This window comes from Lissotriton helveticus, chromosome 2_1 (assembly GCF_964261635.1).
Source record: "Lissotriton helveticus chromosome 2_1, aLisHel1.1, whole genome shotgun sequence".
NCBI lineage: Eukaryota > Metazoa > Chordata > Amphibia > Caudata > Salamandridae > Lissotriton > Lissotriton helveticus.
The window spans coordinates 537,313,659-537,338,707 of record NC_136059.1 but is presented as its reverse complement, the minus strand read 5'-3'; the positions used below and the strand labels follow the sequence as shown (position 1 = coordinate 537,338,707).

The 25,049-nt window shown below is 44.2% G+C and overlaps 1 protein-coding gene across 1 annotated transcript in view; it reads right to left on the bottom strand.

The window, feature by feature from the left end:
• Nucleotides 1–408: 408 nt before the first annotated feature.
• Nucleotides 409–25,049, bottom strand: part of SERINC5 (serine incorporator 5) — a 260,829-nt gene continuing 236,188 nt past the window's right edge. The window contains exons 9-12 of the mRNA XM_078675198.1: nt 24,344–24,410; nt 6,796–6,835; nt 6,527–6,674; nt 409–5,235 (exon numbers count right to left, since the gene is read on the bottom strand). Coding sequence (XP_078531324.1) covers nt 5,088–5,235; nt 6,527–6,674; nt 6,796–6,835; nt 24,344–24,410 — 403 coding nt within the window. The 3' untranslated portion in view covers nt 409–5,087. The remainder of the gene's footprint in view (nt 5,236–6,526; nt 6,675–6,795; nt 6,836–24,343; nt 24,411–25,049) is intronic.

Sequence of the window (25,049 nt, the reverse complement as noted above, 5' to 3'; positions counted from 1 at the left end):
TACTAGTGGTATGAGTGGCATAGCAAGTTTTCCAGGGACATAACGTTTTGAAGGAAAATAGGCGCTCCTACCCTTGATAGCATTAGCCAGCCAAAACTGGGGTACAGTGGCCCCTTGCGCCCATTGCACCTCCTGCACTATTACAGAAATGGCCCAGAGTACGGCCCATTTTCCAGTGCCAAGGGCGTCCTGTGCTAAGCACCATATGTATGAATGATACCATAACGACAGACATTTTCAGCGCTACGACACCCTCGGGAATGTGCGAGATTTATAAAATTAATTTCATTCATTCACATAGTCGAACATTAACCACTTCTATGTATCAAATTCCAAAACTGACATTATGACATCTGCAAACAATAAGATAACTATATTCTGCAGGGAAGATTCTGAAGAATCATTGAGTCAGGATTCTAAAAAACACATTTATTGATTTGTCGACAATGTACACTGCAAACAACTGTCACATTTGTAACTTTCAACAGTGTTCTAGTGTTTTTTTGAGCTTATTAAACTGCATTCTAGCCCTCAGAGCAGTAAAAAAAAAAAATTCCAAAGGCCTTTAGGTTTCTTGTTCATTGCTCCACAAATTCTTGGTAACAAAACGTTAATGGCATGATTTGTAACACGAGTTTAAAAAATCCCACTTGTAACAAGGCAGTGAGAAGAACAGGTTAAGTTTACAACAGAAAAAAATTAACTGAAGCAAAAACAAATGTAAAACCCAATCTGATTCCATAAAGGAACAAGTTCCTCAAAATAAGATTTGATCAAGGCACTATAGACAAGAGAAATGCTTTAGAGCATGGTTGAGCTATGTTGGTCCATGGATAACAGGGTGATGGGATAGAAGCAAGGTTAAACAGGTAGATTTCAGCCAAATTCTCTGGTTATCCACAAATCCGGAATTGGTCATTCTCTACCATCTCCCTGCCACCCCCAGCAAGCACCAATGTTTGCACAATCCTGCTTCCATTCAGAATATACCATAGAGAACAGCAACTACAAATGTATCTTCTCAGAATTTAGCCACACAAATGCATTCATACGTACAACTTTGCAATATTGGACACCAAATAAATCGTGCATACAAAATGTAACATGTTGTTCAACATATGGTCACGACACAGCAGCTAATACCACATATTCTTCCAGTCATTTTCACAAAACATTCACCAATGAGCACAAACAAATCTCTAACACACAACGCTGAGGAAGAGTGACATGCTTCCCTTGTAACAGTGCATGTTTAGGATATCCTTAGTAGTAAGCAAACAATCCACATGATGCTCTAGGGGCTGCACTGTTGGACTCAGCCCTTTATCAAGAAATTGCTTTCGCATAATCAAGACACGAGGGGAGGCAAGGGATAAAGAATATATCAGCAGAAACGTACGGGTGTTTTTCCTTCATTTACCTATTTTTGTTGCTCATAATACCATTAATAACGTCTTTTGCTCCCGCCTCTGAACAATCTTCACATTTAATCACAGTGGAAAAGTTTGTACATATTGCTCAAAAGAGGGTCAAAGTTACAAGCTACTAAAGCATGCCCTTATAAATAGAATGAGGATTGAACCTTATCTAGAGAACTCCTTCCACAGACTTTATGAAACCATGGTCGGCATCTGTTATTGCACAGAGAGCAATGGCTTAAAAAAAGCCACCCCTCCCATTTATTAAAATGAAAACAATGATTGTGCATATAAACACCATTTTGGGATTCTGGCGAGATCCACAAACAACTCAGCGGTTGGTCTCAATGCTATGGGTCACTAAAACCCCTACATGTCATCAGAGCCCCTTAATGCATTTATACCAGGATATGATATATACACCAACACACGTATACAAACATGTATGGGCACCATACAGCAACATCCAGTCTCAAACACACAGGATTAAACAACAGGGATGCATAGAAAGATAGAAAGTACAAATTCTGGAATGGGGGGCGAAGGCTACCATTTAGAGGAAGCGCTATGTTGAATAAGAGGAAAATGCAAGTCATCTGACATGTTACATTGCAATCACAGAATGGCCCACTATCTTCTTTACATACAGTGTCTCAAGTAATTCACTTTAAATTCGGGTACAATAAATTAGGACAGCAATTCAAGAATTAGGTCACAGCCTTAAAAAACAAAAAGTCATTTGTGGAGGAAACAGGAAATGGAGTTAAACCACATACAACTGCATTAAATTTTGTCAACAAAAATGCATAGTCTGCGGACCATACGATTACCAGAGCAAGGAAGTTTAGATACAAACTGCATTCATTTCTTTAGCACTAATCTATATACATAAAGAGCATGTTCAGGTGCCACATGTTTGTATATTTATATAGCGCAGCTTATCACCCATGAGGGTAACCAGTCAATACCCTTGGCAGCCAGTATTTCAGTTATGACACCGACCGATCTTACAAGGTTTCTGAGTGAATTAACTCACTAATTATTTTAATATTTGACTCAAAGTCGCACAATGTCTCCCCTCTATGGACAACAAATATTTTTATGGAAGATCAGAGGAAAAACTATTTTGTAGAATACAATTGCACATAACAAATGAGGGCCCACTGACCAAACTGAATATTGCCCAAGTAAAGGGGAGCATTAATAAATTATGAATGGGACTCTGACCACCCAACCAACTGGAGGAAACACATCGCTACAGTCTACTGTGCAGCAGCCATGTTTTTATGGCTTTTGTATACTTGAACGGAACTTGTTGAGGGGCTTACATTTTTCCTACCCTACCAATAATGTGGGCAATTCATTGCTATCTAGGAGAATGAGTGATTCACAAAAATACTTCTTGTGGGTAGTTGTGTTTCATCACTACTGTATTAGGTGTGAAATTATCCTGAATTTACAGAAGGGATTCACAAAACTTTCTCTGTGATTAGTTGTGCCTTAATCAGATTCAGATGTGACCTAGTAAAAAGTAGGCATTAGTTGTGACCTCACAAAAAGGCTGCAGTCCTTGCCAGTTTCACTGCTCTGCAGTGAGAGAAAATACGCACCTTTATGACTGAGCCATGAGAAAGGTATGGAACAGTAAACTACTGAACAACTTCCTGTTAACTTGCTAACCTCTGTGCCCCACCAATTCGCCAATAACACAAGTTTCATAGCCTGTACCAATTATAACGATATTAAAGTATAGGGTATGCAAGGATGGATGCATGACCCCATTATAAAACCTATACTGGTAAGTAAATTTTATGAATGAAATCCCCAATTGGATATCGTTGTTACTTCAAAATGTCTTTCCACTGAGTCCTATAAATGCAAATAAAGTATCTTCTACTTCTGTAGACTAAAACAAGACATTATTGTAGATTAGTTTGAACGCAAACCACAAAGTGACAGGACACATTATGCTTAATCAATAAGTATTCTCAATGGTCTTCATTATTAATTAATGAAGGGTGAAAGGCTGACTTGCCCCTGCCCAGGAATCATACCTGTGATCAGTGGTGGGCACTTAACTCTTCCGTATTATTCCAAAATCTTCATTTGCCTATTAACTATAAAAAATATTAGGGTAAAGTCCCTATTATTCGGCACTGGCCATTGGCTGCTTCTTCTGTTGTGTTTTTTTTAAAGAGAAATCTTAAGCTATAGTGATCTCTTGTAAAATCTGAAAATAATTACTTAAAGAACAAAAAATGAATAATTTTGACTTTGGTTCCTTATAGGCAAACACTGAAGTTGTTGCATGCTGGAACATTAAGAGGTATTTTCAAAAGGCAAGTTTACTGCCATTTCTCCATATGTAAATTAAATTGAAAATTCTGTTGATGTTCACTCAAATGACTTAAAAGAAAATCAAAAGTTAAGAAATTCAAGTATTCAGGTTTCAAGATGAAGACAGTGATGACATTTTAACTTTAAAGAACAAAAAAGGAACTTGCATATCTTGCATATCCAGGAAGCATAAAAAAGTTAGGTTTACTCAGAGTGAAAATTCAATTGCCGGGCTTTTGGACTTTTAAAAGAAAATTTTAACTATGTTTCTTTCTATTAGGATTAATTACCTACCCAGAATATGTATATGAACCAATCCAGAACTAGTCAAATCTGCAAGTTTGCTTTTACACCTCACTTTCATAATATACTGGTGAGGAAAAGATTGATCGCTCTAATGACGTTTCCAACTCTAATGTCATCATGTAAAGAAATCAAATGGTAAATATGGCTTAGCATTGTATGTAACAGATTTTGGTTGGTGAAGCACACACTTCCTTTGCCACTTACCTCAAAGCCATTGTAAACGCATACTTTAAGGAAGAAATAGCGTTACCAGGGTAAATTTTAGATCAACACTGATTGTTTTTCTCAAAGAACACTAAGGACTTTAAAAACGAAAGAGGGTCATATGTGGAACACCTGAAACCGTCCTAAAAAGACAATATTGACTTTGTCCAGAAAGCTCAAATTTGCTATTATTTTTTAAAATTCCACTTTCACAGAGGTAGAATATTCCTTGAATTTGAAGTCCTGAAATGCTCTGGGCACCATCAGATTATGCATTTTTAGGGACAATAAAAACCTGTTGTAAATAATATATATTTTAAACTATTTCCATGTAGTGCTTCCTGATAACTAAATATATTACCAGTTGTTCAAAAGTTGCAAAGGTAGGGGACGACTGAAGAGAACAAAATTGGACAAGGCTGAAGAGAACAAAATTGGACAAGGCAGCTGGTACATTTCTCCAAATAGGCCAGAAAGATAAGTTAAATAATACATCAACAAAAAGAATAAGACAAAGATTCTTGCTCCCACTGAGTGAGCGATGCACAAAGTTGGAATTGGCTTGTTCTGCCAATAGAAAGCCAGTATTGGTCAGACTTCTATTTTTCATGTAAATGTGTCGTAGAGTCCATCACGGCTTGCTAGGTGCAAGAACAATGGCTTAAAAGCTTCCAAAGACTGGCATTTAAATAACATCTAGGTAATCTTGTATACTTTAACCAATCTGGTTGAGTAACCATGTTCCCATCTAAAGTGTCCACCAGAGCGTTAGCTTTGTAACAGCTGGAGTAAAATTTCAGGACTGCAGCTGCCCAACCTAAGTTAGGCTAGAAACTCCCTGTTTCGGCAACAGAGTGGTGCTATGAGAGTCCACAAGTAGAGAGCGATGCACACCCAGCAGGAAGAGATTTTAATCCAGAAGGTAGACCAGTTACCGTGGAACAATTTTTCAATCACAGCATGGTCGTAACTAGAAAAATAACAAAAAAACAGTGTTATTTATAGTCTCTCATAAAACATGATTGAAAGCCCCAACTTTGTCTCAGATTGCACCCCTACCCTCCTTCCATCGTGGCTCCCACCCCTGGACTGCCGTTCCAACCAGCAATACCTCTGCCTACAAGCTTCACTAACCTAAAGCACCATCCCCCGTTGAGCAGTAGGAGGAAAATAGACAAAAGCCATTCATATGAATGAATCATGGGGGTTGTCTGGACACTTAAAGTCAGTTACTTTAACATTTTTCCATAGGCTAGATGGGTTTTCTGGCCAGATATCTTCCAAACACCTTAACTCCTCGTAGGGTATGCTGCAGCCCAACTCAATTGCTTCAGTGTGGTCTCTAGCATCCGTATTCCACACTGTATCTAGTTTTCAATTGAAGGCTTCCACAGTTACAGTTATTATTTACTAAAGTCTGCAGGGTCTTTCTACTGAACGTCTTTTGCCATATTTCTTTATAGCTGCTGCATTTAAACACAGTGTTCTCTACTAAGCTTTATCTCCATGAAAGGTATAAGGGTTGACACCAATTGGGGTATGGTTCTATACATAAAACAACATGATAAAAAGAAGATAATTACACTAAAGAATCAAGCAAGTTGCAGTTCCAGTGCATTGACATTTCAACAGCCAGGTCGAAAAAATGGGAAACCGAGTATGCCGGAGTGGGAGGACTGTTAGTAAAAAGTGTAAGAGGAAAGGGGGACTTTTAACCATCACGAGCAGGAGTGGCATTGAAGGAGTCTTAAAAGACACGGAAGAGGAGAGAAGAGTGTACATTAGATGCTAGAGGCAACAAGATGAGGCTGCATTTGGAGTGAAGGGGATAACCAGCTGCACTTACCATCCAAATAGGAAGGTGTCATTTTAGAAGAGGAGGAGGAGCTGATGTAAATATCATAAGCTGGCTCCATATTGTTTGTGGTAGGATTACTCTCTCAAGTTTTTATTGTCTTAGTGACTGGTTGTCAGCTCATTGGAGTTAATTTCACATCACCTAATACTATGAAGTGACATGGATCAGAGTTAATGTTCAATCTGTTCCAAATGTAGGAGACACGCTGTGTGATCAGGTGTCTGACTTTAACTTAGTATTTTGTAAATCTGGCACAATGCCAACAAAACACGTGGATTGTCAAAGACTATTGAAGATTGAGAAGTAAATTGCAGCTTAACTCTGGCAGAAACACGATAATCAACAGTGAACACTGCATTACTTTTTCATTTCAAGCTCTCACAATAAAATGTGCGTTACTTACTGGAACCAGTTGGTTACGGTCATCATTACATACAAAGAGCCCAAGAAAAACACAAAGTGGAAGTATGTGTAGCTGTAGATCGTGGTTTTTCTCTCATCATACACCACTTGCTGACCTCCCCGGCCTGGTTTACAAAATTCGTTGTCAGCTGCATAGAACAAATAAAATACTCTAGTGGTCACCTACTGTTTAACATTTCATTATTTAATCGTGAAATAGGCACTACAATAAACCGCCACCCTTCTTTCTAGGTTAAGAAAAATTATTACCATCTCCATCAGGCGTGCAGCAGAAGCAGCAACGAGCTACCTACAGGAAGGAACACAAACACAATAATTATTTTAAATACAAGTAAAAGAACAACAAACAAAAGTGTGTGTGTCATTCCGTCTGTAAATTGTCCTTTGCAAAAACATCTTTCAGTCTGGATAAGCATTTTAAACAACTCTGAAATACCAGCAGCAGAGGTACGTGGATTTGTTTTTTTGTTATTGTTCGACTAGACCTTTTCTTTGCAAAGGATGATCATGCATGCAGCAAATATGAAGAGTTTAAAAAAATGTTATTGGGTTTTCCTGCTGGAGTTTGTGGATGAAGAATTGAATCACGCCTTTGATGTACTTTGGGATGTTTTTGTTGGGTGCAATAAACGGTCCCCTACACGACTTTCAAAGAAACTGGTTAACTCTTCTTGGCTGAAGAGTCTGAACATGACGATCCATAGAGTAGAAGAGGAGGGCCTCAAGTGAGAGGGCTTTCCTGATCCTTTACCCACATAACAGGGCATCACTGCCCACAACGACCTCCTGAAGTCACCAGGGTCCTCTGGAAAGTAAACAGAGTACACATGGGCCCTGGGCATAGAAACGAATAGTTTCTTACCCGTCAGTGTAGTTTTGCAGCTTGAAGATCTTTCTGGATTCACTATGCTGTGTATTATTCTGCGGTCTAGTGGTTGGGTCCGGAATCGTAGTCTTTTCTTTGTTTTTTTCCGTAGCCCAGGTGGGCGTCGACGTCTCACCTTTGGTGTACTTCCTGTGACGTCGGCATGCTTCCTGCGGAAGCTCCCACCTTTGGGCGCCGTCTTTGGATTCTTTTTTTCTTGGATTGTTCCGTTTGTGAATCCTTTGGCAATTCCTTCTGTATTTTTTCAAGTAAGTAACCTTTTCCCCGCTTGTCTTTCAAGGTGTCGGTTTTCTGTTTTGTCCTTGTATAACCACCTTCTTCTCCAGCCTCATCTTTCTGGTGGAGGTGGGTGGGTTCGGTAGTAAATCCAGAAAGATCTTCAAGCTGCAAAACTACACAGACAGGCAAGAAACTATTCGTTTTGCAGTGTGAATCTTTCTGGATTCACTATGCTGTGCATAGACTTTGTAGCGGTTTTTTTATTGTTGTGGCGGCTGGGTGGAAGATGAGCGTTGGTTGTTGAATATATGTTGAAGCACCATTTGTCCTACTTGTGCTTCTTTGTTCATCTGTATATCCACGCAGTAGTGCTTAGTGAACATGTGCACTGAAGCCCATGTTGCCACCAGGCATATGTCTTGAATGGGTGAGTTGGCCAGGAAGGCTATTGTTGCTCCCTTCTTCCTAGTAGAGTGGGCTTGTGTCCCCTCTGCTAGCTCTTGACCTGCCTGTTTGTGGCATAATTGTATGGTCCGTGCAATCCATCGTGCGATAGTTTTTTTTTTTTTTTTTTAAAACCTTTATTGAGAGACACGTATAAGTACAAGCGCTGGCCTACAACCACAGGGGCCGACCGCAAAGTCAGGAGAATCAAAATAACAAAGCAATGTATACGATAGGGTAAATACAGGATGGATGCAAATAAAGTCGTTACATCGCCAGCGCCAGGATAAAAGAGGTTTCATTTTACATTATATAAAGGAGGCAGCAACCATATCTACCAGCGCGTCATGCAACATATACAGAAAAGAAGGGGGGGGGGGGGGGACGGGAGGGAAATAGCCCCCCACGCAAGCAGACGACCACAGTAGGGCAAAGCCCAAAGACCTCACACGCCCATACCAGGTGCAGAATAGAGGAAGAATACCAGCATACAAATAAAGTGGACGCCACACGTACAGCCCACCCGCCCCGAAAAAGGAGAAAGTGCAGACGCTAGCGAAACAGAGGAGTAAACACCAAGGGACATAGCCCACCCCCTGGAAAAGGCAAAAAAGGGGCCATAGAATAAAACAAACTAAAATAACAAACACCCCCCCCCACCCTACATCACTGTAATGGCTACGGCCTACCCCACTAAACAGCGTGCCTGTCGCCCAGAGTCACCCGAAATATAGAAAAAGAGAAAGGGAATTATAACGAAGAAAGAGAGGGGAATAAGAAAAGGAAGGAGAATAAAAGGAAGAAAGAGAGAGGAGAGGAGCCAGCGACCGAGACATAAAACACTACCCCCCCCGCAACAATAATGCACTAATCGAGGTCGAAAAGGAGAGTCAAGAAAAGCCTACACCAGGATGTAAACAGGAACCATCCAGAATAACGAGGCCCGGAGATGCCATGTAAAAAGGGTCCCACAGACATCCGGGCACGATCACCCCTGTCCACTTTTATGAAGAGTCGAGCTTCCCAACCCCGCCACAGCCAAAAAACAGCAGAACACAATGGGTCCATACCAGTCAAGAAAAGCCGGTGGGATCTCCGCAAAACAACGTCCCGGCAAACTAGAAGCAACCAGGAGAACTCGGCAACAGTCAGAATGCAAAAGTTCCTCAAAGATCCACGTGGTCAAGCACAGTATCTGGGCTGTCCAGCACGAAGCAAAGAAAACAGGATGTAGAAAGCACTGCAGCATCGGTACCGGGTCCGCTAGATCCCATAGAATCGAGCACCCAGCCGGAGATCCCAGCACAGCCGCCGGCGAAGTTTCAGGCAGTACAATTTGGGGAGAGGACACTTCGTCACAAAATGGCGGAGCCACCATGGCAGCTATCCGCAACTCCAAGGCTCGACATTTCAAGGACAGGTCGATCCGCAGAGCAGACAGGGCAAACCAGATAGCACTCCGAGTAGGGGCCGCCCAAACCAAACGAGGGCTGGAGAAAGCAAATGCGGCAACCTCCCTGTCTCCAGGAGAAAGACACCCCGAGGGGCCATCCGCCATCTTAAGTACAGCACCCTCCGCCATCGCCGCAGGTTCTTCCAAGTCCATCAGGAGCACCGGCGGCCCCAGGGCTCACCGCCAAACCGCGGCGGATGGCGCTCGGCGGAGAAAGGAGAGTCACCAGAAGAACAGGCGTGCTCCCCACAGCACTCGGGGGGAGCCCAGCACCGGATCCCGGGCGGGACTAACAACAGGAGTGGGTTTCTCACTTGAGGGGTGCCGGACAGCGCGGCTTCTCTTCTTCGGGCCGGTAGGCGAACGGACATGCGGGGCGGCCCACCAGCGGGGGCGGGTCTGCCCCAGGGGTCCCGGCCCGCGGCTCTCAGGCTCCCACCATCGGGTCTCTCCACCGGTTCCGGACCGCCGGCACTCCGATCATCTCCGGGCAGGCATAGCACTCGAGGCCCCGGCGTCAGGGCCGGGAAGGCCAACAAAGTGACCAGGGCAGAACGCCGGAATCACTGCACGCCAGAGCCCCGGAAAAGGATGGTAAGTGAAGGCTCTTCCTCAGTGACCAAATTCGGAACACCCCGAGCAGGATCAAATACAGGATAGGTGGCGGGGAGGAAGAGATCACGGAGCGAGGCGGTTATGCGACCGTTCCGATCGCCATCTTGGCTCCTCCCCCCCATCGTGCGATTGTTACCTTTGTTACTGGTTGCGAAGGACACAAAGAACTGCTTTGTTTTCCTGTGCTCCTTGGTCCTTTCTATGTAGTGCATTACTGCCCTTCTAGCGTCCAGTGTGTGCAGTGCCCTCTCTGCGCTTGTTGTTGACTTCTGAAAGAAGCTTGGTATTTGTATTGTCTGGTTGATGTGGAACCTTGAATCCACCTTTGGCATAAAGTGTGGGTCAGTTCTCATTACCACCCTATCATTGTGTATTTGGATGTAGGGTTCTTGTAGTGTTAGGGCCTGTAGTTCGCTCACCCTGCGCAGCGAGGTGATTGCCACCAAAAAGGCTGTTTTCATAGTTAGCATTTGTAGTGATGCCCTATGAAGCGGCTCAAAGGGCGCCTTCATGAGCTCTGTTAGCACTAAATTGAGGTTCCATGCCGGCGGTGGCATCCTTTTTGGAGGTGCGATCCTCTTTGCCCCTTATAGGAATCTTTTCACTATCTGTGATGTAAAGAGGCTCTTCCCCGTTTCTCCCCTTGTGAAGGCTACTATCGCCGCAAGGTGCACTCTAAGCGAGGATGAGCTTAGGTTTTCCTTCCGCAGGTGCGCGAGATATCTCAGCACCGTTGATTCTCTTGTCCTCTTCTTGTGTAGCTTTTTCTTGTGGCACCATAGTGTAAATCTCTTCCATTTCGCCGCATAGCACTGTCGTGTGCTAGGTCTTCTTGCCTCTCGTAGTACCCTCAGGGTGCTCTCAGGTAGCTTTAGGTGCGGAAACTCTAAGTCTTCATGAGCCACGCCGCTAAACTGAGACTTTCTTGCTCTGGATGTAGGACTTCTCCGCCTTACATGGAGAGTAAGTCTTTCCTTTTCCCGAACCTGTGGGGTGCACCCTGTGCCATTTCCATTAACTGTGAGTACCAGCTCTGCCTGGCCCACTGTGGTGCCACCAGGATCAGGGTCATGGGATGCCGATGTCTGCCTGCTGAGCCAGTCTGCTTCCACATTGTCCTTCCCTGGTAGGTGTATGGCTAGCAGGTCTATCTTTAGCGGTATGGCCCATATCACCTTAGCTAGTTGTGGTGATGGTCACTGTTGGGGTCGGTGGTGTTAAAGGCTTCCCTTCTGTTATGTCCTCCTTGTTCCACCACGACATCTCCTCCTGCACTGCATGCGTTACAACCACTAGATCTTCCCAACTTCCTGTAGCTTGTGACAGTTGTTCTTGTAGCCATTCCTGGAATGGTCTCATGTGGAGCCGTACATTTAGGACCAGATGTATGCAGGAGGCCATCATGCCCATGATCTTGCTCGCTGGCCTCACTGTCAGAGCTCGCCCCTTCTGGTAGAGGTGTGTCCCCTTCAATAGGGCCAGTGCCCTCTTGTCGCTGGGCCACACCCTGCTCTGTATAGTGTCGATCTGTGCACCCAGGAAGATTTTTACTTGCTCTGGTTCCATTGAGGATTTCCCCCAGTGAATGGAGAATCCCAGGTCCATCAGTGTACTTGTTACGCGCTTAGCATGTTCCATGCATGCTCTGTGTGAACTTGCCTTTATTAGCCAGTCATCTAGGTAAGGGTATACATGTATCCCTTCCCTCCTTAGGTGTGCTGCCACTGCAGTGAGGCACTTTGTAAAAACCCTTGGGGCAGATTTTAGTCCGAACGCCAGGGCTGTGAACTGGTAGTGATGTTTGTTGATGGCAAATCTCAGTAGGTGTTTGTGCCGCCTGTTCATTGGGATATGCAGGTAGGCATCTTTGAGGTCTATGGTGACCATGAAGTCTCCGTCTCTTAGCTGAGGAATGACCTCCTGCAGGGATGTCATTTTGAACTTCTGTGTTCTTACGTACTTGTTTAAGAACCTTAGGTCCAGGATGGGTCTCAGTGTGTCGTCCACCTTTGGAACCAGGAAGTATGTTGAGTATACTCCCCTGTTCCTTTCTCTGTAAGGTACTGGTTCGATGGCCTCCTTTTGGAGGAGTTCTTCCGCTTAAAAAGTAGCTCCAGGTCTCTTCCTGACTACGCCCTTCTCTTTGGTCTCCTGTTTGGCGGTGTCCTTTCCAGTTCTATGCAATATCCGAACTGGATGATGTTGAGTATCCACTTGTCCGTTGTTATCGTCTTCCATTGCTTGAAGAAGTGACTTAGCCTGCCTCCTACTGGTGTTTGATTGTCGTTGGTGTTCTGTCCGTGTAATCCGGTCTTTGTTTTGTCGTGCTCCACCCCGGGAGGTGTTGTGTGGGTGGGTACGCAGTGCGTGTGGAAGTCACTTTGAGGTGGGTTGGTGGCCCCCTCTTTTATTCGGTCCACGTCCGGTCGCCTTCCCGTGAAAGGACTGGCCCCATTGCTGGTAGTGCCAGGTTTGTTTCTGATGCCCTTGTTGTGTTTTGCTGTCCCCTTGGTTGGACTGCTGGAAGGTCTGGTGTGACGTTCCTGGCTGGTTTCCTCCTCTTCCGTTTGGCCTCCGAGATGGAGTACCCCTTTTTGTGTCCCTGAACTGTAAGGCCCCCATGGACCTTGCTGTTTCCTTCTCCTTTTTGAGTTGGGTGAGTTTTTCATCCATTGGTGCCCCAAACAGTGCCTCCCCATTGAACGGGGTGTTTAGGATGTTGTTCTGCACCTCCGGTTTGAAACCTGATATCCTGAGCCAGGCCTGTCTCCTTTCCGTTATTCCCAACATCATCAGCCTGCTGGACGTGTCGGCACCGTCCAAGGCTGTCTTAAGGTAAGAGTTTGCCACATTTTTTTCCTCTTCGACGAGGTGTGTCGCCCTCTGTTGGTACTCATCTGGTAGATGTTTGAGCAGCTGCCCGATTTCATCCAGAATCTGGTACTGGTGTCTGTTTAGCAGGGCGTTAGTTTGCCATGCGCCAGTGCATTGCCGCATTTCTCTCTATCTTCCTCCCTGTTAGGTCCATCCTCCTGCTTTCCTTGTCTGGTGGTGGCCCTGTTGTTGCTGACATATTAGCCCTTTCTCTGGCGGTCGCCGCAATGATGGAGTCTGCCGTCACCGATCCTCTGATGTATGGAGGATCCTTAGAGGAGTGCGTGTACTTCTTTTCTGTCCGCGGCGTCACTGACCTGCAAATTGCCGGTTCTTTGAACGCCTCTCTCCCTTGGGCCATGACACTGTCCAGCATGGGGAGATACTGGCTCCTAGTTAGTGTGGGGAGCAGGGTCTCCAAGAGGAAGTCTGCCTTCGGCTTCTCCTCCTCCAGCTGAACTGCAAAAGCTGCTGCCGCATTTTCGACAGTGATATTGTAGGCCCCAATGTCGTCTGGCGGCAAAGGCCTCGAAGGGTACGAGTCTACGCCTTCTTCTGGATTTTCGGCGTCTAGGTCCTGCCACTCCAGGTCCTGTGTCCCTGAGGATATTGAGCCGAGGATCGTTCGTCGATCGTCGTCGCCCTCCTCCTCATAGTAGGAGGCTTCCTCCTCTGCTTGGTCCAGGTTCTCAGGACTTTTCGGCGGCTGTTCGGCCTCGAAGTCGTCCTCCTCTTCCAATTCGACGATTACCGTCTTCTGTTTCGGCAGAATCGCGAAGCCTTTCATTCTTTCATCGAATTCCCTTTTCCTCTGCAGGATGTTATCCATCTCTGCTTCGAGCCGTCTTTTCTTCCTTTCCATTTCGGCCGCCTGTTCGGCGTCGAAGTGTGCAGCCGATCTCTTTGACGTCGAGAAGGGTTTCGGATCCCTGGTCGACACCGAGGCGCCCTTCGGGTCTTTGTCTTTTGAAGACAAACGCTCCTTTTCGGCGACGTTCTTAGACGACCTTGGCTTTTCGCCGGTCTTAGCCACCTGGGAGTCCTTATCTAAGGATCCGCTGTGCTGCTTGCGCCTGGATGCATCTGCGGCCGTCGAGGTTTCGGCGGGATTCGGCACCAGTGCTCCGTTCGAGGACTTTGACTCCGTTTTTCGAGAGTCTTGCTCAGACCTACGGGGGTCTTTTAGGGGGTTTGGGGTCGTCGACTCTCCTACCTCCTTTGAAGTCTTCTTATCGGTCTCTACGACCATGTAGCCGTTGTCTTCTTCGGCGTCGTAGTCCTCCTCGTCGCTTGATAGCCCCAGGTCTCGAAGGGACGGTGGTTGGCCCTTCCCTTGCATGCTGTAATTGGCTCGTCTCTGACGCTCTCGAACCCGGAGAGTCTTCGGCATGAAGGCGGAACAGGCGTTGCAGTCCTTGCTCTCGTGGTCGACCGGTAGGCAGAGGTTGCAAACCGGGTGCGGGTCCTTCTGCGATTACTTGTGATGGCAGTTACGGCAGAATTTAAATGGTGTCCTGTACATTTCTGGTGCTCAGGGGGTCCCCTGTGCGCGCATCCTCCATTGGACGTCGAAGTTCCCCTTCTCCTTCGCAGTCCGTGTTCGATTGGGTTGTTCCTCGTCTTCTTCGCTTGATTTTCCTGCAAAAATCGTCTTTTCTGCGTTTTCTTCTCTCCAAAACTCTGGAGTCCCTTCGGGAACGATTCAGACCCAACGGCGGAAAAAAGAATCTGAAGATGGCGCCCAAAGGTGGGAGCTTCCGCAGGAAGCGTGCCGACGTCACAGGAAGTACACCAAAGGTGGGACGTCGACGCCCACCGGGGCTACGAAAAAAGAAGGAAAAAAAACAAAGAAAACACTACGATTCCGGACCCAACCACTAGACCGCGGAATAATGCACAGCATAGTGAATCCAGAAAGATTCACGCTGCAAAACTATTTTTCTCTTTCTAAACAATAATAGACAGGACTTTTTAGGTTGCGTTTATTTACAAGACATTGGTCAGTGACAGCTAAAACTTACCAGTTCTCCAACGAGGAGATTAGTCCTCTTTTTAAGTACAAAAAACAAGATTAAGTTCAATTATGATCACAAGCAATCAGATGAGGTCCAAAGAAAGAAAAATGTGATCTGATCAAGAATTGAAAATGAGGCAATCTTAATCAAAGGGAATTATGGAATTACTGGACTCCCTTATAATGTATGACAAAATGGTCAACATACATCTGTCAACAAAAGCAGGGAGCTCACCTGTACAGGCTATAGTTCTGAAAGCTGGTTTATAGATCAAGAAAATGTTGTGCTCATATACGTAAAAGTTCCTAATAAAGGGTAATCTATTTTCCATAAATAAAATATTCGAAAACGGAGTTGGAATGTGAGATTGGAGAAAAAGGCTGGTTGAGATAATTACAATGTGGTGCAAAAGTGAGAGATAATATTCCTAAAGGGTTAGCGCCAAAGAAAATAATGCAGTGAATACACTGGTCCCCATTGGGATGGGAAGTGTTGGTTTGAACCAGGAATTTGCCTGGGATGTATAGGATTACATGCAATTTCCCATCAATACTGTATTCTCAAACAGGCAACTAATGTTTAATGTTAACGTGAAATAAGAGCCAACAAAAATCAAGCAAACCACGTTACATGAATTTCTAATGGCCACAATACAAATTGTTCTGAAAAACTGGAAAGCCTCCAAACATCTGAAGATTAACATTTGGTTAATCAAAATGGCGGAACCTGCTCTATTAGAAAAAGGTATCTATAAATCTAAGATGTCAACTGAGTGTTTTGCAACTACTAATTAATTCTCTGTTCCCATTATTTGTATTACCGGTTCTGGATTTGTGTCTCATTTTGTTCTGCCCTGCCCCAACAGTGTAACTGAATCTTTTTCAGACTCTTACTTCCATGTATTATTATTATACTACCAGCTGTCTGGAAATACACCTATTTAAATTGGTCTCGTTTAACACTTTTGCATTTATTTTTATGTATATATAATGTTAAACATTCTACTAAATATTTTTATCAAAAGAAAAAAAGAAGATTATTAGCCTTATAGGGTCTCAAAAGGATCTCTTGTAAATACATTTTTCACGTTGCTGGCAGAACAAGACTCTGTCCAGACGATCATCTCCACAAATGGAGATAACCGAAACTAGACAGGATATACCCGGAAAGGGCCCCAGCTAGTAAAAATTTGTAGCACTCCCATTGCATATTTTCCTGTTACTTGGGAGTGCCCTCGAAAACAGGAATGTCGGGGTGTGTTAGTGGGGCGACTACAACAGATGGATTTGATTGGTTTGGTGCTTTTCCATTCTGGGTTCCTGCTCAACTCAGCATAATGGATCACAGGACTAAAACAAGGACTTGTTATACACGTGACTTTTTTCTGCTTTTTGGTTACACTGTACTCTGCAGCACATGGGCAGGGATTTTTGAGAGAATATAGCCGAATCGGTTTTGGACACCCTGTGGAGACACATCTTTCTAACATGACTCAGAATGATTCGATAAAGTTTGAGCTAATGCAAGACCGGAAGAACACTACAAGAGAAATAGTGGGTAAATACACTGCCATGGGTGAGGCAGTGGCGAAAGTTCATGACAGAGAGGACACAGGTGAACGAGACCTTAAAAGCAACAGTGGCAGTGTAGCAAGAGGCTCATGATTTCAATAATGTACTATCACGGTCATGATGAAATTTGTCTACTAATGTGATTCCCTGGAAAATGCAGCAAGATCAATGATAGAGTGTGTGCTGGTAGTCCTGCCTACATTAGAGGTAGAGTACGTCAGGTTAGCATAGCAAGAGTTATTCCAAAAGGTCGTAAATGGGGGGGTACCCTGTCCATACCTTTCGAAATTAAGCAAGCGACTACAATACCAGAGTATACCAAAGTGGGGTCAACCCAGATGGCAGGAGAAACATCATTGTTTATCGGGGCTCCATAAGTCAAAGAGGATACCTGATGAAAGTGGCAGCAAGGGACTGTTTTGAAGGAATAAGAAAATCCATATTTGCCTCGGGCAATGCAACAAAGGAGAAAGGAACTTCAAGCCATGAAAAGAGAGTTAAACTTGTTAGGCATGACAGTGTCCCAATGGCACCCAGTGACTTGAGAATGGCTTGTGTCGGTGAAATCTAGGGTTTCATGCGAAGAAACCATGGCACCTGTTTGAACGACCCATTGGTTAATGACTTTCTAGCATTTATAAAGTGGCAGGAATGGGATTAGAAAAATAAGATATATTGTACCTAGATGATCCGATTAAGACCTTATCCTGGCATGCCAAAACCGAGAACTATCCAGAAGTGCCTGTCAATTTCTTTCAGGCAGTTTATTTGCGGTGCCCAAACTCACAGTTCCCGTCGTAGTAGGAAGATGCATTTCTTTGTCTGGTCAGATATTGCTAAAGGAGCAACATAGATAAAATCAAAGCTACATCAGATGAATGACTCTTTCAAATAGATTGGTGCACAGGTACTCCTCCAGTTTAAAGATCGTGCATCATTGTAGGAGATGGTTTTATTCTTCAACGTAAGATCTATTTGATGACAATATTTTTAAAGCCTCATAGAATCATGGGCCGTCAACAGGCCCATACTTCAGGCCTACTATGTGGCTCTGTTCCTCTGTCTGTATCTGGCATGATACCCTTCTTCAAAGACTTATTTCATGGGATTTTTTGTTTTTTGTTTTTTATCGGTGTGCAAGAGGAAAAACGTTGTATGCCAATTGCCTCAGCTTAGTGACCAGTGGTGTTCACTAAGCTGATTCCTGCATCACTGTATCTAGGCTAGACATTATCTATGCACTACTGGTTCCCTTCTTGTTGTGTTAAGAATTTGTTCAGTACAACTTATTAATGTTTGCTCCTCTGCTTCAGATTACCTATGTGATCTGTGTATGTTCTCTCCAGAGTCATGTGATTCCACTCATGCTATCCTCTTAAAAACTACAAATCATTTTCTCCTCCAGTTCCCTTTTATCACGGTCATGCTTTTTAGGTTTCGCCTATCATCATTCGCTTGCGAATGTAATAGGCGAAAATTCAAGGGCTTGATCCGACTCGTGAAACCACTGGCGTTTCTTCACAGTGCATGTGAGTCAGTCACCACGTGACCACACAAGCACGCGCATCTCCCTCCCCACATCAAAGGCATCAGCTTCCCTCCCGCAGGCTTCCCCCGCTCGGCCGGCCTCTGCAAAGTTCTCCTCCCCTAATTAATCACTTCACGTTTCACGGCCGCAGGCCATGACTCGACAGTCCTGCCGTGCTTTAACTCCCTCCCTCACCAAAGAGCACATATTTGTATTCTTTATTAGGGCTCGTCCTTTCGACTGCACTACAAGCACTTCACTGCAGGGCGGCTGCACACACAGAACAGTACAATTACTTCGCAGTAGGACTTCTGCGCTTATAATGAACAGTACAAGCACTTCGCAGCAGGGCTGCTGCACTTACACTCAACAGTACACGCACTTCCCAGCAGGACTGCAACACCTTTTTACTGAACAGGAAAAGCGCTTCACAGTAGAGCTGCTGCACTTATACTGAAGAGCCTTCCAAGTGGGGCGTGGACCACTGCATGTCACTTAAGTTGCAGTAAACCGTAATTACATACTTGCAGAGGATGAAGACACAGCCTTCCACAGCTAGCCCATCTGTGCCCTCCACACACACAGAGGAAGAGAAAACTGGCACCGCAGCTTGTGTGGATGTCTGGGGGTTGGAAGTGTTTGACACTGGTAGTTCCCCGAGACATCACCACATCAAAGGCAGCCCAGCCTCCTTCCCCCAGCATGCGCTCTGCCTCAGGCCGGCATCTCTCCTCCCCTAATTATTCACTGCAGGGCCTGCGTCTCGTCACCCTTCCTCCCAGTCCCCACAAGCATGCTTATCCAGTGGCTGCATACTTTACAGACGACATTTGTACGTTTGGCTGGCTTCTCTTTTTTTTTGGGTTGTTTGTATTGCACCAGGCATACGACGATAGTTGTGTGTCAAGTAGGTGGTTCCTTTGTCTTTTTTCGTTTTTTTTGAGTTCACTTTAGTTCTTGGGTGCAGTTCATCTTGGCATGGTGGCACTGTAGCATGCTTAGAGCACTATTGATCACACAGGAACAGTAGGCAAATTGGTGATGGCAACTTGTAATATCTACTTTTTCATTTTCTTCTTCACTCGAGAGTAAAGAAAATGGTAGTGTCACCTATATCTTTTTGTAGTGAAACAATGGTGTCTCACTATTTTGGTAGCGACATAACAAGCCAGTTTATTAATGTTTTCACCACCTTAATGCATACATTTAGCATTACTTTGTATGTTTCTTGTTGATGCATGTGAGTCAGAGTGACATTTCTTGTGCATGTGATCATATATGCAATTTCTGCTGTATCTAAATAATGTTCCATTTCTGGTGCCAGTGAGTAAGGTAGCTCTTCTGTTGCAAGTGAGCCCCTCTCCCCCTCCCATCTTCCCTCTCTCCTCAACCTCAACCTCCCCTCCTCCCTCTCTTCCCACTCACCCCTCACTCTCTCCCCTTTATCCCCTTCTCTCTCACCACTCTCCCCTCCCTCTCTCAAATCCCACTCCTCACTCACTCCTCTCTCCCCTCTCCTCTCCCCCCTCCCTCTCTCAAATCCCACTCTCTCCTCACTCACTCCTCTCTCTCCTCTCCTCACCCACCCCTCTCCTCTCCCCACCTCCTCTCTCACCACTCAACACTCTACCCTCTCACCACTACACTCCCTCTCCAATCCCTCTCTCTCTCCTAACTCACCTCTCTCTCGCCTCTCTCCCCTCTCCTCACTCACCCCTCTCCTCACTCACCCCTCTCCTCACTCTCTCCAGGCCTGACTCTCTCCTCAACTCTCACCACTCTCCCCTCTCACCACCACTCTCCCCTAGGCCTCACTTCTCCTCCCCCCAATTACACTTCTCTCACGTCTGGATGAAAGGCCGACATGCCGTGCAGAGCTCGGACCCGGGCCTGCAGGTCGCACCAAATGCCCTAATCTATTGCTTAACTCACCGAGCCAACCAGAAGTAAACGAGTTACCACTGGCCTTTAGAAATATTCATTTTATTTCTGGCATTTGAAACCGACGGAGCTACTTCGGCCCTCAAAAAGTAATTTACCTTCCAAACGTAATCAAGCTCTGTCTGGTCTTTACCAGCACTCAAGTTATTTCAGACTTTTATATTTTAGTAACTTATGTCCTCTGGGCGGAAAATGTTTTTGTCTGCCCTTCTTCAAAGTATTTACTTTCCTCGCTGACAGTTTACGTTTAACTATTATTTTTTTAAACTTTACGTTTTGTTTTGTCAAACTAACTATAACGAAGACCCGTTGCCACGCTGGAATTGTGATGTTCTTCTGAGAACCTATGTTCGTGTTACTATATTTTTATTAATCATTTCCACTCAAATGATTAGAGTGTTTTGGCAAATCCGAGACCAGAAGCAATATTGTGACATCAAGTTCTAATCTCATCCTCTGTGAGGATGAAATTGTGTTCATTACGTGATCTCTAGCTGGTGAGCCTGTGGCTGTGGTTTCTTCCGCTGTAACAAAGATGTTCCTGCCATTACCCAATTTAATGAGACGTCATTTATCACCCTCGTCTGGATGAAAGGCCGACATGCCGTGCAGAGCTCGGACCAGGGCCTTCGTATTTTTCGCACTTTTGTCCTGAATTCCCAATGAAGGAGCTGGCACTCGGTGTGACCTTCGGCAGATTGTTTTTTCAGCATTATGCCTCGACATATGCATCTCTCTGTTTTCCAGTGCCAGGCGGAACAGCTCACTCAGGGTTTGGATGCTTCTTTAATTGAGCTGAACAGTATGAAGGGCTTCCATTTGCTACCACTGTTGCCACAAAAGTGCTTCCATTTGCTACCACTGTTGCCACACGCATTGAACTCGCCAGGCAGCCCACCCCCTCCCTCTCCAGCGTGCGCCGCGCTCTCCCTTGGTTGCCACACGCATTCAACTCACCCCCCTTCCTCTCCATATGGGTGTTAGCGTTTTCTTTGATCTCCGCCGCACGTTCACACAGGCTCCTCTCTGCCCACGCATCTCTCCTCTTCAGTAAACAAGCACTGGCGTTGCCAATAGGTCTCGCAGTAGGAAAGTTGGAGCTATTGGTTTTGTAAATGACATTTTATATTTATATATCGTTATTGGCATTGTCAATAACAATCTATAAATATAAAATGTCATTTACAAAACCAATAGCTCCAACTTTCCAAATGCGAAACCTATTGGCAACGCCAGTGCTTGTTCTCTCTGCTTCCATGCAAGTCCCCTGATTTCCACTGCAAAAATGGCCTGTAAGAAACCCACAGCCCTGTTAATTTCCATGTTGGAACGAGAAACTTGAACACATCTACCTTAACTCCAATATGAAATATCGGATCACAGATCATTTCGGAATGTCAAGCGCATGTTAAAAACTGATACAGTTTTTCTGACCTGACGATTTAACACAATGTATTTAATGACTATTCCCTAAAGTCATAGGTAGGAGTTATCCTGAGGCTCTCTTTTACTGTAACATTAATATTCGAAACGATGACCAAAGTAAAATCACTACTGAAGACAATAGTTCACCTATTAGCTCCTAAAACCTCTCCATCTCAGCCACTCTCAACAACATTGGTACTAAACTCATCGCCTATACCCACATCATTCCAAAACTATTGCCTGCCAAAAACAGGACTGAGAAAAAATAAACTTACCTCAACTGAGCACTCCTTTCAAACAGTTCAACAACAATCCTAAAGTGAAGAAACTAGAGTGTTATGCGTTCCAAGCGGTAGGTAACAGAAAGTTGCAAGGAGCGGAAACACTTCATTGCGCAGGTATAAACCAAGTTAGAGTGCAAGGTACTAGTCAGTCAATGGTAGGATCGCCCTGATATTATCTGATATACGTCTCCAAACCATTCAAGTTTTCTGCTAACTGAAACTGAGCCACATTAACTGAAATAGTGGGCCAGCACTTTATACCCCAGTGGTAAAACATTACAAGTTGCTCAAATAGAGGGCGTTTCAGCTAAAGAAAAAAAAAAGTCACACAGTTCCTACTAAGGAAGCCCAGTGTTGTCTTGACGACATAAGTAACTTCAGATCAATCGCAGGTTAAAATGGTGGAAAGTAGCAAGCATGGGAGCTCAAAGATTTCTTCTCAGTAAATAACCTAATTGGGACTACTCATCGGAATTTCGAGTTTGACATGGTAATGAGACAGCCAGCCTGAACGTTTGTGATTATACCTTCAAATGACAGACGGTGATTGTTCGTGCTTGCTTGCTTTACAAGGCCTCTCTGTAGTTTTTGATGCTATGGACTGCAACCTTCTAGTAGACAGCCCTGGAAACTTGCTTTGAGGTTATTGGAGCTGTTCTGATCTCTGTTACAGAAGTCAACCAGCAAGTCAAGGTAAATGAGTCTATCTTGCATCTGCCTCTTTGCCTATATGGAGTTCCTCGGAGATCAACACAGGCCATCCACTCTTAAACCAGTGGATGGAACTTGGAAGTATCATATTAGATGATCTTGGCATTTAATTCTATCAATACAGCAATGACACAAGTATGTCAAAGTCACTGCCATGGAATGTGCGTCACCCATTACTGTCTAATATCCAAACACGGATGGGACTAGACCTTTCTCAGTCTGAATCCACTGAAAAACTGAGTTCATTTGAATTCGGTTGAAAAACTCCTAATCCTAGGTTTAAAACTAGGTGACCACCTCAACTGGATGGTCTCTCAGTACTGAAAAAATGTGACTAATCTCTGAGCTCAACCCTCAATATTAAGCTCTTTCTGAAAGCACTCATCTGCTGGCTGCCAACTCTGTATGGTCAACTGTGTTAAATGCTTCTAATGGAGAAACTTGAACACAGACCAAATTGGTTTCTTTCCAATATTAAAGAGTCAAATTGATGCAATGATCGGGGAAACAAACATATCCAGAATGGTGTTTGATAAGAGAGAAGGTTGAATTTACTGTGTGGATGATTGCACCATTACCTTTACAACAAATAGAATGGGATATAGTTGATAAACACAAGCATAAGAGAACGATTTTTAAGCAAGCATAAATAAATCTTACTTTAGACTTCCTATGTTGAGTCCCTTGGTGAATCTTTTAAAGATGATGCTGCCCGGACATATTATGAAGTTACTATTTCGATCTTTTTTCCAAAAACAGCTTTAAGAGTAGTCTTCAAGCTAGCATTAGCTCTAAAACTTATGAATGAGGCTTATGGCTCTGAGAATATCCCAGCAATTCATCGTTTTGAAAAAGGCTATTTGAAAAAGAACCCGGAGAAACTGACCATAACACTATCCACAAAAATGATATAATTTTTGAACAACAAGAGTGAATGTCTGTTCTCTGGAGCCCTCCTCCTCCACTTGCTTCACCCATGCACTATGGTGCCTCGGACTTGCCCTATATTACAGCGAGTGGCATATCTAAGTTTTCATCAAAGTCTATATCTCATTAAGCTTACTACACCCTATGCCCCTGCCATCCTGCTGCTTAGAACACCCAGACTTCATGCAGTCACTTCAGCAGCAGAACTAATGGCCTGGCATGCGGTGGGCCTCCATAAGCTTGATGGTTTGTATTGAGATAGTACACTTCCCTGCCACGAGCTGCTGATAGGGGATGAGGAAATGTCCTCGGGACACTTCCTTAGTTACAATTCTTGGGTTGACACACTGCACCGCAACCGGGGGGATAGCTCACAAGAGCCCCAATTACATCTCACAATCCAATACCTTCAGGTCCTGGGTACGTGGGGGTCACATCACCAGCTGGTTTGCGTAATACATCAGCCCCAAACTGATATGTCATTAATATATCTGCTCATTAACACTATTGGGGAAGCACGAGTTCACCTCCAGAGTCACTTATAGCTACATAGTGATTTAGTGTATCTGATGATTGTAGTGTCTCTCCTCACTAAGTATTAAAAGTACTTGGGTGGTAGTTTATGTTTTGACAAGAGGTGAAAGGGGAGATGGGAGAAAAATACGGATTATGTGATCAACTGGAAGGTGCACAAACAGCCAGCTGACAAATTGGATGAGTTGTACAGGTGTTGCATTTTACACAGAATTATTAATTCCAATAACGTTTGTCAAAACACTGTTTGCCATTCCTTCTGTTATTTTGTGATTATATCATCATCATCAGGACAAAGTTTATATTGCTTGGGTTTTTGTACAGCTAATCACACAAACCAAAACCGGTCAGATGAGAAATATCCACATACCTCTGTTTCAAGTGAGGGGGAGTTTCCCTTCAAAGCTTCCGAACTTGCACGTGTTGTGGAGGTCAAGCTACAAAAACAATAGTGAAACAAATTTCATATTTTGCCACAAATAAACCATATTCCTATTTCATTTTTAATTGCTTTAAAAAATATTGAACCATTTAAACAAAACGGTTCAGCCACCATATTGTCCATTCCAGTTTAGGTCCACTAAGGAAGGGCAGAGGGAAGTGGACAGAGGGCCACTAACAGTCCCTCCTGCCATGAGAGTTGTGACCTATGCTAGGGGTATTTAAAGAACAGAAGGTACCTTGCATCAAATGTAGTGACAAACTTCTAAAAGTGAAAAAACGCACGGCTTGCCTAAAACACGCAACTTGACTTTGTTCATCTAAAAAAAAAAAAACAGGGGTTTTAAATGGACACATTTCACTTAATTTACGCTACTTCTGCAAGATTTCAAAGCGTTTTCAAATGAAACCACATAAATGCAAGCATTGCACGCTCCCTACAACTCCCTCTCCCCAACTCCTTAAGAGACATAGCAACGCTGTTAATGGGGATTGTCTGTAATGCAGTCTTGGTTGGTGGCCCTGTATGAAAATGGGCCAGATTTCTATTCAAACATTTTAAGCTACATCTCACTGGAGGTTATAGGATTTTCGATACCTAAATAAAACCACACAGCTAACTGGCAGAGTTTCGG